Genomic DNA, 17,655 nt, shown 5'->3' with positions numbered 1-17,655 from the left:
TTTGACCTATTTATTAAGAAATTAACAAGGTCATTAATTTACATTCTAGCATAAAACTGCCATTACTGTAACTTTTCATGGGCATTTGAACAGGACAGAAAGCATGTGTTAATAGAAAGATTCTCGTGCTCGCATGCTGTTAAAACACCTTTTTATATATGCTTGTTCTGTGGCATAGTGTACAAGTATTAAGGCCCAAAACGAATAAAATTCAAAAGGAAATGACCTGAACCCGAAAAAGAACACGTTTTATGCTGGAATAGCATTAGTACATGTTCATTTTGTGTCATAACACCTTCAGAATCCCTCGGGATACATTGGTACCATCGCCCTACCGGACCCGGGCACCAACCAATCCCTCCGGATTCTGCAAGTGTTGTAACACAAAAACATGCATTATCCCTAAAGAAGGCAGTCATCAAAGTTTGATAATCTGTGGCTCAAGTGTTCACACATTACTGGGAAGCCATTCCCAATATCTTTTGATTGCTGTGACCTTGACATTTGACCCCACATCTTTGTTCCCTGACCTCAAATTATCATGGTGCAACTTTTATGTGTGAGGACAGAAACATTTTACAACACACTGATTTGTATTTATGTCAGTCCACACATCAGTATTACCATTACACTGGAAAATCTAACCAAAGCATTTAAAATTAAAGATTAGACATCTTTTATAGTCTCAATGCTAGTGTGACACTGACCTTTGTCCTACTGACCTAAAAACAGTTGGTTTAATTCCAACTAAAAAACTACTAACAGTCTTCTGAAGGAGTTTCCATCCAACAGTGGCAACTGCCAATAAGCTGAAATGCAAACAAATAATACCCATGAAAATCACTGAATTATGCATTAGTCTAAAAGGCCCAACAATGCTTTTCATGTTACTCATTTTCAAGATAAAGAAAGTGATTTTGACCTTCTGAACTAAAAATCAATGATAAAATATTCCACAATAAAATCTTGCACACAATTATGTATATATATACACACACATATATATATACGCACAAACATATAACCCAAGGCAGCCCTCTTTTTATTCACATAATTCTATTAATTACATAATAGTTGGTAAAATCTACATATATATATTTATATAAAGGATTAAAAACAAGAATAAACATCAAACTTCAACATGGTATGTAAAATTCAAAAATGGAATGAAGTTAAACAATGCTATATACAGGTAAACAAGAAACATTGATAGTTCTGTTATCCACAAAATATATTTTTTAAAAACAACTTATAAAAGTGATGCATAGCCTAGACAATAATCAAATAGAAGGAAACAATTGCTATAGCAACCTTATGTTCCTGGTAGCATATCAAATCGCCTGAACCAATGGCACATATGGTGAGGGGTATCAAATCACCAGTACTCATTGTACATGCAAGATCTAAATGAAAACCAACAGCTTGTAGTGTTTTTCTTGGCCTCACACAATTCTAGCCCAAATTATCAAAATTTTTCAACAGACCTTAGATTATTTTATAACAGTGATAATCAGACACCCTTGTATATTAAGCTTGGTAGAATAGCAGCAAGTAACAGTCGAGGAAGTAAATTTTAATCCCCCCCCCCCCTTAAGATCCTCTTGACGAAAATCAAAACATCAAAGAAACTGCTGAAGTATTCCATTTAAAACCTAAAAGTTATTATAATACAGTATCGGAGTTAAGCACAATTTAGGGCAAAACCATTAGACTGAGAACTTTGTCTGGGTTTCAAGTTGATCAGTCTTTCAATAGCTAAAAACTGTCTGTGAAACAAAAGCTTCTGATACAGACTTCACAACTATTATACATCTACAATAGTGACAAAATCTGTGATCTGTTTACAAATAGTTCTTTGTAAAAATATATACTAACAAACAAGAATATTTAAAATTGTTCTAAAAATGTTTACAGTAGCTACACTGGCAGTTTCCAAATTATATAACAAATCCAGATTGTACTACATATAATAATAGCAACTGGGAGAAAAAAAAATTGGGAAGAAAAAAGTGTGAAAAAAGAAGTGACAATAAAGATTTAACAATTTAAATTTTTTTGCAAACAAAGGAAGTAAGGATTAAAGAAATTATCAGCTTCTGCTTATAAGACCTGTAAAACTAATGCCCTAAAAATAGTGAACTACCATCAATTTAAAAAAAAATCATTTCTAAAAAGAAAACAAACAAAAATCTTCCCATTTTAAGCAATCCTCAGTTTATTACTAATAATGTTCGCAAAAACAAGAACTACCCACATAAAAAAATGCTCACTTCCCCCAAACAATTATGTCACAATACCTAATGTAAGTTTTTTTTCCAAAAAATCTAAAAAAGCTACTTCTGTAAAAATAATTTTGTCATTCTACTTTCCTGTTCAACCATCATCTAAAGTTTACTCCTTTTTCCTGCATGTTCTCTGATGTCGACTTAAAGCTTTTCGTTTCTTAAACACCTGATGACAATTTTCACAAACTGGATAGCGATACCCCTCCCAGCGTGACTTTTTTGGTTCTGGCTCTTCTGAGGCATTTTCACTTTCCGCCTCGCTTTCCTCTTCTGATGTTTCTTCCTCTTCCTCTTCCTCCTCCTCTTCTTCCTCTTCTGGTTCTTCCTCTTTAATTATGTTACGCGCTTTTCTAGGCGCATTCCTTCGTTCCGGTATTATTTTGGATTTATCTATCTTGATTCTAACTGGTGAAACTTTTGCTGTTGAGTTCACTTTTGCTGAAGGAGAGGTTGTTTTCGTTGGAGATTTACGCTTTGGTGTAGAAACATTGGATTTGGTTTCAGCAACTTCGGGTTCTTCAGTTTTTTCTTTCTTCAATGGCTGATTTTCTTTTTTACGATAAAACAATGGAGGATCCATCTTGCCTCCATTGTGTTTTTTATTATGAAGTCGTAACTGGATTTTCTGGGCAAAAGAAACATTGCAGAGATCACATTTGTGAGGTTTAACATCCATATGTGTGAACTCATGTTTCCTCAAACTGGAGTTAGAACTGAATGTTTTAAAGCAAGTTTTACAAGTGGGCGGTTGTTTCGGAGTTCCTTTCGGACTTCCAATACTATCGCGACCACCTGTTTCTAATCCATCAGCGTGAGACTGTAAATGGTTTTTATACTCGTTTTTCTGAGTGAATTTTTGTTCACATTCGTCACATTCGTAAGTTGTCATACCTAGGTGCATGTTCATATGTTTCTTAAGGCTTTCTTTCGCAAGGAAATATTTGTTGCACATTGTGCATTCATACCTCTTATAGTCATTATTGTGTCGCCGCATGTGGATATGCAGACTAACCTTCCATCGGAAACTCACGTTACATTCTTCACATTCGTATATCTGCTCCCCTGTGTGTGTACGACGATGACGAACAAGATGAGCACGCGTAAGAAAAATGCTGTTACAGTCATCACATTTGAATTCACGATCGACGGCATGTTGTAACTTGAAATGGTTATCCAGACTTTCTTTGCTGATGAAGATCTGCTGACAAACCTCGCATTCGTGTTCGTCATATTTGTTCCCATCCTCATCAAAGGAATCGTATAGTGACGCATCGTACGAGTAGTCTACATCGTCATCATCTGTCTCATTGTTCCAGACTTCATTCATTGAATTATCCTCACTTGTGGCTACTGTTAACAGAAAATGAAAACACAAATTAGTCTAATCTAATGAATGCAATCTTTGTTGTCAATACAATTTTATACTGTTCATAAATTTGCAGTCTGTAAAACAAGAACAAGAGCATTTCACATGTTCAAACAAGTCAAACAGGGATTACTGAATATGTATGACCTATTTTTATAATAAACAAGGGATTGTTTTTTTCAGGAAACATGTCTCCCACTACTAACACACACACATTGTAAAATGCCACAATTTAAGGGAACCATAAAATTCCACCGATTCATCCACTGGTAACTCCTGTGAACTTTGCTGGAATTCCAACCAATGGTATAGGCGAAGTAGCACAGACATCATGGAATTTTATCAAGGGTCAAAACTCCACTGAAAAACATTTAACCTTAACATGCCAATGATATACACAACTATGTTCACACTCCTGAGGTTTGGCAAAATTTTGAGCAATGGTTAAAGGCAAGTAATGTGAACACTTGTGACATACGACAAATCAATCACCATAACTCTGCTGAAAGTCACTGAACCAAACCATGTCAATAATATGCACAACTTGACTTTGCAATTATAATTCCTGTAAGGTTTGGTGGAAATCGACCCAATGTTGTACGAGAAGTAGCCAAAATATCATAAAATTTGACAAATAACAGGTTATAGTTCTTCACTGAAAATCACTGAACCATAATATAACTTCAATATGAACAACTAAGCTTGGCACTGATCCCTCCCGTATGGTTTGGCAGAAATCCATCAAACATATGCTTAGTCAGTTCATAAGAATTGATGAATGAAGAACAATAACTCCCACGAAAATCATTAAACTGGAACATGCCCATGATATGCAAAACTAGACTTGGCAATGATTGCTTCTGTAAAGTTTGGTGTAAATCTGTCTTGTGGAGTCAGAGGAGTTGGGCGGACAAGCTTTGTGACTTTGTGGTTTTTATAGAAAGACGTCACTAGTCTTATAGCTTTTATCACAATCAGCTACTTAATATATATAAAGCATAAACTATACTATAATACACAAGTAATAATATATGAATATGAAAATTACTCGAGGGTGGGGTCTGTGCCACGCTACCATCTGTATTTCCACCCTCCTCATGCGTCAACATGTGTCTGTCAAATCGGAACTTATGTTTAAAGCATTTGCTACATTTGGTGCACCTGAATGGCATTTCACCTGTGTGCTGGAACATGTGATTCTTCAAGTGATGGTGAATGTAGAATGATTTATCACATAGATGGCACTTGTATGGCTTCTCTCCTGAAAAGTAAAGTATTCAACAATAAAGGGATATAAATGGTTTAACCTATCGACAATTTTGAATTTTCATTTTGGAATTTCATACTTCATACACCATTACTTTTCAAAGTACATAATAAAAATTGTTCTGAACTGCTTTCTTGAGCAACTGTGTTTGAAAATTTAAAATTTATAACAAATACCTTAACTGCCATGGTATACATGTATCATACAGAGTTATGACATTGAATGATAACAAACTTGAATTTCTTTTGCAAAACAGTTTTTCCAAAACCTTTACTTCAACTGCGTATTGAACATACTTATCTTAGGTATTCGTATACCATGATTTACAATAGTCCCTAAAGAAATGAACTGACTTGCGGGGATAATAATGGCTACTTTTAAGATATTTCCTTTTTCCTTTTTTTGTTCGGTTTAACGTCACACCGACACAATTATATGCAATATGGTGACTTCCCACCCTAGGTACCCCGCTGTGCATTTCCTCAAAGGCGCGCCCCTTGGTAGAACCACCGACCTTACATACATCAGCTGAATGGCTTTTTTACATAAAGAAATGTAAGCGAAGCTCGAACCTATAGGGCAAGTGATTTGAAGTCACTTAACCACTCGCCCACTTAGGCCCCACACTTGGAAGTTAATATTTTTGTAAGAATCTAACATATAAATGAACAAGAGATGTCACTAATGGTGACAAATGCCCCCGCAGCACCTTGACCTTTGACCTTGTGACCCCAAAGTCAGTAGGGGTGATGTACTCAATAAGTACTATCAGCATGTGAAGTTTGAAGGTCCTGAATGAAGTGGTTTGCATGTAAAGTGCCTTCATGCAAAAAGTTAACGTTGGCCCCTGTGACCTTGACCTTTGACCTGGTGACTCCAAAGTCAGTAGGGTTCGTGCACTCTATAAGAACTATCAGCATGTGAAGTTTGAAGGTCCTGGGTGCAGTGGTTCGCAAGTAAAGTGCCTTCATGCAAAAAGTTAACGTTGGCCCCTGTGACCTTGACCTTTGACCTGGTGACCCCAAAGTCAGTAGGCATGGTGTACTCAATAAGTACTATCAGCATGTGAAGTTTGAAGGTCCTGGGTGCAGTGCTTTGCGAGTAAAGTGCCTTCATGCAAAAAGTTAACATTGTGACTAACGAACGAACGAACGAACTAATGGAGGGACAGTCGAAAACTAATATGCCTCCCTTCGGGGTCATAAAAAGTGTTAAGACCAACCTATTATGTTTATTGCTTCTATTATTTTTCTACTAGTTTCGACCTTATATTGTATCTATACATTTTACCTTTTATTTAAAACAACCAAAAAATCTGAAATGATTTTCTAAATTTCAGAATATTAAACAAAAACTTTGGAGGCATGTTCCTTCAAACATAGATATTGCCATGTTTTCAATACCTTTTTTTTACCTGGCACATGAGTTGGCAAAAAACAGAAAAGTTTTCATTTGAATAAATTATAAATACATTACAAGACAGCTGCCCATAACAAAATGCAAAACTTTCAGCAGATAATTAAAGGCAGTGCTTTACATTAATTTTCGCCTCAAATTATCTAAACCACGATTTTTTATATACATTATTTTGATTCTGACAAGTCCTTCATCTAAAACAAAATATAAAACAGATGCTGACACTGACGCAAGGGTGAGTCCAATACATGTAGATCTACCTATTCTTCAAACAGTCTAGCTAAAAAAATTAATTTCAACTTTTCCATTCTGTGAATTTCAAAAAGCTGTTACAGATCAATGTCACTTAAAAATATGTTGCAAACCTGTATGTAGCCGCATGTGTTTTGTAAGATTATGCTTCTGTGTGTAACTGTTCCCGCAGAGTTCACATGAGAACTTCTTCATGCCCGTGTGAATCTCTCTGTGTCGTCTCATGCTGGCGCTCGAGCTAAACGCCTTGTCACATATATCACAGTGGTGTTCAACTCCTGAAGTCTGAAAACATAAAAATAATTAGAAACTTCAGAAAGTGATTTACTACCAAAACAATTTGCAAAACACCATCTACTGTACTGGATAATATTTGATACAGATTTATAATATCAAAATAATTATAGCAGAATTACCTCCTAAATTATAGCCAGCTACTTTAAAAGGTTATTTACAGAAAACATATGATATTAGAACTACTAGATTTCTACTCTGAATTTTTTTAAATTTTAACCTTTCAATATCTTTTTATCATACTGACATTTTCTCTAATATTTTAAGCCCAAAATCATTTCAAAGAAATTATATCTTTTGAGTTTAAAGTAAAACAGCTGTTTGTTAAACACATATTACTCTATGACAGCTTGTCTGTCTGTTTGTTTGTTTTGGGTTTAATGCCTTTTTCAACAGTATTTCAGTCATGTAATGGCGGGCAGTTAACCTAACCAGTGTTCCTTGATTCTGTACCAGTACAAACCTGTTCTCCGCAAGTAACTGCCAACTTCCCCACATGAATTACCAGAGGTGGAGGACGAATGATGTCAGACACAATGTCTTTTATCAAATAGTCACGGAGAACATACGCCCCGCCCGGGGATCAAACGCGCGACCCCACGATCCGAAGACCAACACTCTCCCTAATGAGCTAAGCGGGCGGGTTGCCTGTCTGAGGCAAGTGGGTATGTAATTTGCATGCTGGGGCTTTGACCTTTCATCAAATGACCTCAAAAAAGACACAGATCATCTACTGACTACAGGCAACCTTCCTATGAAGACTGTTAGACAAAAGCATTCTTTGATTATTGAGTATACTGTTTTTAGCCTAGCGGTAACTGTGACCTAGTCCTTTGAACGACCAACCCATAAAAGGGGTCATCTACCATTGTCTACTGATCGTAGGCAATCAACTTATGAAGTTTGACAACGCAGTCCAAAGCATTTTTATATATTGAAACAGTAGATGTTTTCAGCCTAGAGCTAACTGTGACCCTGATCTTTGACCTACTGACCCCCAAAAATGACTGGTTTATCTACTTAATATAAGTAGTCATCCTATGAAGTTTGAGTGATGCAACATCAAGAATTTTCTACTTATTGACCAGTTCTAAATGAAATGGTGTACAAACAGATGAACTGAAAGACCGGAAGTATACCCGCTCCGCTACTACAGGGACATTAAAATGAAGGTACATTTGTAATAACATTACCAGCTGTTTCCTTGGGGTAAAAAGGGAGCTATCCCCATTCACTGCCGCTGGCTGTGAGGACTGGTCTGTGGGATGATGGCTATAGAGATTTGGTGTTTGAGCATTGGTCTGTATTGTCCCCTGAGGATGAGCTGCTGGTGTGTACGGGTATCCTGGCTGCTGATAGGCTGTCTGTCCGTACGTCCCTGAACCATCATATCCGTAACTTTGGTTATTATTGCTAACATCATAATGGTAGGGCTCACTTTCAAATTTTATTGGTCCGATGGAGTTGCCATTGTATGTAGCGGTATTGGTAGCTGGGTAGCCATCCATCCTAGAGTATCCCTGAAATTTATGTATTATTGATCATGTAGAGACTGACACTTCCTCACAAATCAGGCTAAAAAAAGCCCTGTAGTGTTGATCTTATTTGATACTACACTTTCACAAAATTAATAACCAAGAATATCTGGGACAAGAGCTGTCACTATTGGTGATAAATGCCCCCGATGCATGCCCAAGAATGCTCCAGTTGTCTGCGCATAAAAAACACATCATTTCGTGACCTTGACCCAAGAGACCTGGGTCATAAGCGTGACACACCGGTTAACATTTGTGTCAAATTTTTTTCAAATCCCTTGATAAATGGCAGAGTTATTGACCAGACAAGAAATACCTTTGACTTCTAAGTGTGACCTTGACCTTGGAGCTAGGGGTCTGGGTCTTGCACATGACATGCCATCTCAATATACGGAACATTTATGCCAAATAATTTTAAAATCCCTTCATCAATGGCAGAGTTATGGACTGGACATGAAACAGACCATGTTAACCTATAACCTCTACGTGTGACCTTGACCTTAGAGCTAGGGATCTGGATCTTGCACAGGACACGTCATCTCATTGTGGGGAACATTTATGCCAAGTAATTTCAAAATCCCTTAATCAATGGCAGAGTTATGGACTGGACACAACACAGACCCTGTTAATCTTTGACTTCTAAGTGTGACCGTGACCATGGAGCTAGGGGTTTGGATCTTGCGCATGATACATCGTCTCATTATGGTAAACATTTATGCCAAGTTATTTCAAAATCCCTTCATGGATGGCAGAGTTATGGACTGGACACAAAACAGACCCTGTTAACCTTTGACCTCTAAGTGTGACCTTGACCTTGGAGCTAGGGGTCTGGGTCTTGCACAGGACACGTCATCTCATTATGGTGAACGTTTATGTTATTTAAGTTATTTCAAAATCCCTTTATGGATGCAGTGTTAATTCTCCCCAGGATTTTTTTATAGCCGGGCTCTGTGGAATTATAGTCGGGTACACTTTTTAGCTGTTTTATCACGATAAACATGTTATCCATTTAAGTAAATTGAGGTGATGAATTATAAGTATGATATGAAACAACTTTTGAAACTGCATTATATTAACATATTTATCAAAGGTAGCTTAAATACATCAAGAAGAAATCAATGCAAGAATCATTATTTAATATTTTCTTAGCTTGATTTTCTTTGAAGTTGGGTTTAAAAGACAATATGCATTGTGATTTTTTTTCTTGCATCAATTAAGTTTTTACAGAAACATAGCAGTTTTGAGAGGAAATAATGTCAACCTATTTGATCCTTACACGGGCAAACACAATCTATCCTCTAATTCTGTGTTTCGTGGTTAGTTGAATCTGCAGCTCATTTCATGAAAGAATATTTAAAGTAAAAGTAATTTAATCAAATTATTGATGTTTTCTACCTTCTCTGACACTATGTATTGACTTATCCGAATTAGTGTCGTCCGAAATATAATGCAGTTTCAGGTATGATTTTTCCCAATTTTCGCCAATAGCAGTCGCAATTTTGCAAGTTTTCCAGGTAGTTTTTATTGAAATAGCCTAGCTATTACTTGCTGGATATGGAAAATACAATATTAACAGTTGGCATGTTCTGTACCAGCGTCCGTTTTATTTGGTTGCAACTGAACAGATTCGTCAATTTCTGCCAACCGGTTTCATTTTTAACTAAGCCAAAATTTATTACATGCAAAATCGAAATTTGTTTGTAAATTTGTTTGAACCCAATGCAGTTTTGCTCAAAATAAAATCTGGTTTGCAAAAAAATCGTCGTGCACGAAAACGAAAGTACAATTTGACAGTTGGCGGTAAAATAAGCTGATTGTTTGTAACACTGTCCGTGACGCTGTTCAGCGACTATAATATTATCGATTTTGCCTCCGTGCATGATCAAATAGGGTTATTATAACAGTAGCTTGATCTGGGATGCAGTATTCGGCTCTCGTGGATTTTGCCAGATCGGATCTCACAAGGCGCGCAAGCCGAGTGTGATCCAACCTTGCAAAATCCACGAGAGCCGAATACAAAGTCCCAGATCCAGCTACTGTTATAATGAACCTTTTATTATATACCTTTACCATTTTGATTCTTGTTTTCTTCAATGTTTATCGATATTAATGGAACTTAGTGAAGTTTTTATGTGCGCTATTTATAGAAATGTGTCTGGTCATGCATATTAATGAAAATAGTCCGGCAGCATACAATACGGAATTTAAAAGGTACAATACGGAATTTTTGTCTGTCTGTTCATATTTAATAGTAAAAAATTCAAGCCGATTTTTTTTACAGAATATTTATAGGTATATAATAAAAGCTGGTTATGTTTACAGGAGATAAAATTGGAAATGCATGAAAATTTATAATATTGAAATTTTATAGCCAGGTGCTAAGCTATTTAAGCCGGGCGCAGCGCCCGGCTGAAAGGGCCTGGGGAGGACCCTGGGATGGCAGGGTTACAGCCCAGACAAGAATTTACACGGACGGATGCACAGACACACACACGGATGGATAGTGCAAATTTATAATATGCCCACCTTCGGGGCCTTGAAAATGGGGTCCACACCCTTAGCCAACCCCTAATAGGCTTGTCTAGAGGTATAGACCCATACCCCTATAATCTGCAGCAATTTTTTCCGTCTTTAACTGGGTCTGTACAGAATTTTTTTTTAAATTTTTCTCAATTTAAGACAAAAAATAAATGAAAAAGACCTACAAACAAGAGCTGTCTGTAAGACAGCACGCTCGACTTTTCTCAGTGCTTGACACTGAATTAGAAGGGGCTTAAACTCAATCAAATATATATTTGACTTTATCAAAAACTTTAAACAAAAATTTTAAACTTAAAAAGGAGCAAACCTCTGTCAAAATTCAAATGAGAGTTATGGGGATGGTGCCCCTGGTGTAGACTTTGATAGTAAATAAATATTTTAAGTTTCAAGTCAAAAGCTTTGATAGAGAGTTATTTGACTTTATCAAAAACTTTAACCAAAAAATTCTAAGTTAAAAAGGGGCATAAGTCTGTCAAAATTCAAACAGGGTTATGGGGATTGTTTCTCCAGGTGTAGACTTTGATAGATAATAACTATTTTAAGTTTCAAGTCAATAGCTTTGACAGTAGCAGAGATATTTGACTTTATCAAAAACTTTAACCAACGCCTAACGGCGATGCTGGGGCGAGTGCAATAGCTCTACTTTTTTCTTCAAAAAGTTGAGCTAAAAACTTCAAAACAGCCACGATCCTGGCATCCAAATTGGTACTAAATACTCTTATCAAAATTCAGAACATATTCTCTATTGCCAGCGAAGCACAAATTTAATTGATCGTAACCAAAAGTTGTAACCGGTTTTTCGCGACCATTCAAATTTAAATTATGAGTCAGAACAGTAAATATTATGTCAACAGGCTGACCAAATCTAAGACTGGGGGGATCAAAAGACTTAAAAGGATTTTTATGGACTTGCACGACCATCAGCATCACAGTCATTTTCATCAAGTCAGAGCGACACTCTTGCATCTGTATGAAACTGTTCATCTCAACACAAGACCTCTGTTTCAAGGTTTTACTCCAATAGATCTCAGACTTTAGGAAAGTTGGAAAAAATTGCTGGATATTCAGTCAAGCAATGCCTAAAAATCTGCTGGACAAAAAAACAATATGCCAGACTGAAAAAAAATGTCAGTGCAACGCATATGTTGCTTTTCTCCATCATATACGAGTCAGGAGCGATTTTTAGTCAATTTCTCGTTAAATGTTCCGTCAAGGCTCTTATTTTCGTACATTTTTTCTTTTCACTACGATTGTTGGACATTAATTTATGTTTCTTTCCCAGTTAGGCCCCAGCAGAATATGTTAGTGATGCCATTTAGATGAATTATCTGAGATGTTGCGGTTCTCGGGGTACGATAAATGCCGGTCAGTCGGACCGCATCCGGGTTAAGAAACGGCAGACCGCGTCAAAAGTTTTTCAGTCATGTCCGTCGGACCATGTCCGTCGGACCGACTACTTTCCAGAAATCTGAGATCTAGGAAAGGGGGTGAATCATCTAAAGCATCTAAATTGGACTTGCAGAGATAAGCTGTCGCAATATAGTAATAATTAGGGCTACGTATCGGTCAAAATGATCGATACGATATTTGTATCGATACAAAATGATCGATATTCGATATATCATATGATATTTTCAAACAGAATAATAACAGAGTACAAGACCATTATAGTAATGCAATATGAACTATAATTACTCACTTCTAAGGTCGGTCTATTCTGAGTCAAAATCACAGGACTTGGATACATTTTTCTTTAGGAAACAGAGGCAAGCATATTAGAATTGTTGTTTTACCTTTTTTTAATTAACTATTTTGAAGAAATAACTAACACTGTTAGTAACAGCTGATTCAATACTTCAGAATGGTATCTTTCAAAATGACATGAGCTTCTCAATTCAAATGATAACGAAAGGTGTGATAGTCTTTTTGTTATGATCAAATAGCCAGCAATTAGCTGTCACCTCTGTCAATTTTGTTGTTTACAGTTTGATCTCGGTTAAAGAGAATACTCAATCTTTAATTAGTATCATAAATTTTATGATTTAATAATATTTCTTTAATCAAAATACTTTCAAATTTGTATGAAATTAATTTTGTTTGAAAGAAAATTAAACCATTCGATCTTTTACGGAATGTAACGGCAATCTTATATTTTAGCGGTGACAGTTAGCGCGGAGAGTAGTTTCCCTTTATCAAAATGGCGACCATCGGAAACAAACTTGTTTTGAAGTTGGAAAATCACCTATACCTGTGTATAATCTGCGTGCCCACGATTCGGGGTGGTCCCGGGGGTCAGAAAACTGCGCATTATACATAAGTATCTGCGGTAATGAGGCCATTTACCATGTAGTTAGCTTTTGATCGATGCAGGAACGTTCGATCCGATGTATCGATCGAACCCTGAATACCGGTATTCGATACATATCGAGAACCGGTACGCACCCCTAGTAATAATAGTACTCTTGTTGCACTACCATGACTAAAAGAAATAAACAAATGACTATTGATTCATTATATGAAATTGCAGCCAAATCTAGGGCTCTGGGTCTAGGGGTCCAGTTACCAGAACCCTAGCCAACCAGAATCGGTTCCCTAGAGACAACAAACTTATTCGTCCGGAACCGGTTCTCTAACCAAAATACCGTGCATAGGCTAGGGAACCGGAATTTTATTTATATGCGTAATGCTGTCGAAATCCACTTTGTTTCTTGGTATTAAAGTATCATTCATATTATTATCTTAATTAATTTTACCATGCCCTTGCATTTATCTCCGTTTACAGTCTCCAGATGTGTACTCGCCGCATACCGTGCCTGCCATATTGGAATGATATTAACTATATAGTATGAATGAATGAGTGAAAACTACATTGCCGTTTTTTAACTGTTATTTGCTTTAAACATGTGCGATGTTTAAATTATTTAAATATAAAATAATATTGATTTGTATTTGCGTCATTACATGTTTACGGATGTACACATGTACAAAGTAATTTAATTGCCGTTAAAGCTTCATGCGGATTCTTTGATCACTTTAAAAATACTGGTTTGTAACACCTCAGCATTTCATGTGCAACATTTTTTTATTGGATTAAAGTTTGCAAGTGATTTATTGCAAATCTAAAAGATAAAAAGATATATATGTGATCAATACCAATTAACAGAAATTACTTAATAAAAGTTAATTTGTTTCAACTGTTTCTTTTATTGTATTGTACCTTATAAGTTTAACAGGTCTAGTATATTGCCCGATTTGTGCATCATGCACCGATCGGTGTATCATGCACCAATTGGTGTATTCAACAATACACCAATCGGTGTATCGGCTCAGAAAGTTAATAAACTGACCGTTATTCCATGTGTATTTGATATTTTCGCATCATGGGAAAAACAAAAGAACAACCCTCCGAGGTAAAGTTTTCAAATTATTTCATTTTTTTTAAATGTATAAGGTAACGTAATGATAAAACACATTTACATGTACTACTTACATATTATTTATTTTCGAACACAATAATTTCTAGGGTTAAAAAACACTTTTGTCTATAATTTCTCAATACTACTGCAGCATGTGTTCCGCCATATTGATACCCGGGTATTCTGGGTGACTTCCCTTTGGTTCTGCGCCAAAACGCTCGAAAAATCAGCATCTGTCTGAAAATTATGCTAAAGTATGGTGTTCAAAAAATGACATAAACCAAAATATAAAATTACCGCAAATTATTTGTTAAAAAAAGTTATCTAAGCAAGTGCTGTATAACATACAAAATAAATTAATAAATGCACTCATGATATTGTGATAATGCATATTTAAATAGACTGAATACCACGGAAAGAAAGTCAGAAAAGGACACGTCACTAAAGCCCATGCTAATCCTCACAGAGGGAAAATAGATATTGACAACTAAATTGAAGATTGATATAAAAGGAATTCAAGCTATAGATAATTATTAACCAAACTCCTTGATCCACTCTTGATTTACATAACATAATGATTTATAAAACCATCATGTTACTAACTTTGATATCACTTCTTATTGATAATACAAATGTTAAATAACTTTGAACGTTACGGGGTTTCAAAACTGACACTGTGTAAACTTATTTCGTATTTTATTATGTCGCTACAGGTACACCATACATATTCAAGGTAATACACGTCAATCAAATTTTGGGATGTTGGGAAAATTTTGTAGCTTTATAAGCATAGATCCGAATCTAACATGGCTGCGGTTTTATAAAGGAAAGGAATTTTGGATAAAATCACTTTTGTTGGGGTATTTAACTGGTGTTCTCTTACCTGTCAATGAATTATAATTATGTGACAGTGCATTCAATGTGAACAACGCAAGAAACGCAGCAGTCTGTCGGAAAAAAATGAAATGGCGACTGAAAATGGCTGATGTCATCAACAACATGTGAAGGTATCGGAATGCAGTTATTTCCGGTTCTCGAAATATTTTGTTTTAAAGTGGCATCCTACGTGTTGATACACCGATTGGTGAATTGCTAAATACACCAATTGGTGCATGATACACCGATCGGTGCATGATGCACCTATCGGGCAATATACTAGACCTGTTTAATTTTCAAGATTATTTCGGCTTGCTCCAGTGCAGACGATTTCCGCATTCATGCGTATTAGTTTATTTTATCATTCCAATATGGCAGACAGTATGCTGCAAGTACACTTTTGGAGACACAGTAAACACAGATAAATGAAAGGGGCCTAGCTGGGGTGCGACACCTTATGTACCAGTCACTTTATGTACCAGACACTTTATGTACCACTTTGACACTTAGTGTACCATCTATATATCATATAGTAATTGTATCTCATAGTGTAGCACTGTGAATATGTGATAATTACCTGTGAAAACAACTTTGATTTAATCAGCTTAAGTCCATAGAATGTTGTTAACATTTCTATGGGAAAGAGTTAAATTGTACCTTATTAATTATGAAAATTAACTTCTAAATTTAGTAAAAAACATATCAAGTAACATAAAATGTAACATTTTCATCAAATTAATACAAAAATTATCATCCACTATTTATCATATATGTGGTACATAAGGTGTCCAAAGTGGTACATAAAGTGCTGGTACATAAAGTGTCTGGTACATAAAGTGACACATTCGCCTAGCTGGCTTGCTGAAATGGTAAAATTAATTATGATAATGCATGATACATACCAAAAGAAACAAAGTGAATTTCACAGCTTTATGCATGGAAATAAAATTCTGGTTCCCTAGCCTATGCACGGTTCTTTAGCTAGAGAACCGGTTCCGGATGAATAAGTTCGCTGTCTAGGGAACCGATTCGGGTTCTCTAGCCACTGCCTCCTTTCAGTATACTGGGTATACCAATTACCGGGATATACATATTACCGCGAATGTCCCATTTTGACACTTAACATGAAAAGTGCTTTATATTTTTTCTCTCATTATTCATGCTCAATGTGCTTAGATTTTTAGCAAAACTATTTTTGAAAATTGGAGTGTCTTTCTCTTTATTTCACAATGATCCCAGAAAATAAGGAATTTAGCTAATTGACTGGTCATTATAGTTAAACTTTGCAATTTTTCTCCGCAATTTTTTCAATGAAGTTGCTTATTTCTGCCATATCTGTTTCATATTTAGTTTGGCCTATTGCAAAATAGAACTGCTTTCTTTGTCTTAGATCAATTTAACAACTTCTTTAGATTGAAAGTTGAAATTCACGGTAATAGGTATATGCCAGAAAATGCTAAAATTGCCCACCTCTGTTCTTTAAATGACAATAGTGGAACTTTTACCTGGTGTTTTGATGATTTTTTTGCCAAAAGTCTAAAGCTAAAATATAAATTAATTAAACAGAATAAAATTTATCCTTTCATACATCCGTTTTGTTATAAATAGAGTACACTGAATATAAGACTCACGGTAACTGGTATACCCAGTATATTATTTAACACCACATATTAAGACATTTATGAATGAAATATGCTTCATACGTTTAAAGATGTAATTTAATTGATGTAGCATGAACATTTCATACTCAAATATGTTTATATCTCTTTAAAGGAAATGTCTACTGGGTTTAATTGTCCGCCTTCTAATCATCATCCGAAAATTTTCATTTTAAACATGGTTTTATTTGTCAACAATTCATGTCAAAATCTGAAAGAAAGCATCGAAGTAATTTAATCAAGAGTTGTGCACACTGGCTAAACAAGTCATTAGCATTCATATTTCAAAGACTTAATCTAAACTGTACAAGTACGCTTACTTTTTCTAGGAATTAATTCTTCCGTGTCCGGGGTTGCAAATGGCGAGGGACGCGACTATCTAAGGGAGACTACCGCTAAGGTAGAAGGTTTCGTACCATTTCTCATTCGTACAATCGTACTATTCGGTATATGATTAAAAACCATAATTCAAACCCGTCTTTGTTTCATATAAAAATGACCAGATTAGACATACAAACGTCAGTAAGAGCCCTGTGATATGACTGTTTGGAAACAAAAATTATTTTTGTTTTAACTAAAGTAGAGTTGATGCCTACACATAATCTTCATTGTTATGATGGAATAAAAAGATAATAATTTCATATTTAATAAGCTGTCTTACATACTTGCTCCTTTATAACCATCTCTTTATTTGTCTTGCCTTTTAGCAGTTTGTTTGTGCAATTGATGTAGATAGGGATACTGTAATC

General features: G+C 35.7%; 1 protein-coding gene across 1 annotated transcript; it reads right to left on the bottom strand.

The window, feature by feature from the left end:
• Positions 1–242: 242 nt before the first annotated feature.
• Positions 243–17,297, bottom strand: LOC123541249 (gastrula zinc finger protein XlCGF58.1-like). Its single transcript, XM_045326666.2, has 5 exons — positions 17,227–17,297; positions 8,074–8,400; positions 6,700–6,871; positions 4,700–4,912; positions 243–3,635 (listed from the first exon to the last, which is right to left on the bottom strand). The coding sequence occupies exons 2-5, from the start codon at positions 8,386–8,388 to the stop codon at positions 2,392–2,394; spliced, it is 1,944 nt and encodes a 647-aa protein (XP_045182601.1). The 5' UTR covers positions 8,389–8,400; positions 17,227–17,297; the 3' UTR covers positions 243–2,391.
• Between the last annotated feature and the right edge of the window lie 358 nt (positions 17,298–17,655).

This window comes from Mercenaria mercenaria, chromosome 16 (genome assembly GCF_021730395.1).
Source record: "Mercenaria mercenaria strain notata chromosome 16, MADL_Memer_1, whole genome shotgun sequence".
NCBI lineage: Eukaryota > Metazoa > Mollusca > Bivalvia > Venerida > Veneridae > Mercenaria > Mercenaria mercenaria.
Note: the sequence above shows the minus strand (reverse complement) of the source record. Positions and strands in the feature narration are given on the sequence as shown.

Coding starts and splice junctions, on each gene's coding strand:
- LOC123541249 (XM_045326666.2), bottom strand. CDS start 8,388: ATGGATGGCTACCCAGCTACCAATACCGCTACATACAATGGCAACTCC. Junction 6,872..8,073: donor TTACCCCAAGGAAACAGCTG/GTAATGTTATTA, acceptor TTATGTTTTCAG/ACTTCAGGAGTTGAACACCA. Junction 4,913..6,699: donor ACACATGCGGCTACATACAG/GTTTGCAACATA, acceptor TTTACTTTTCAG/GAGAGAAGCCATACAAGTGC.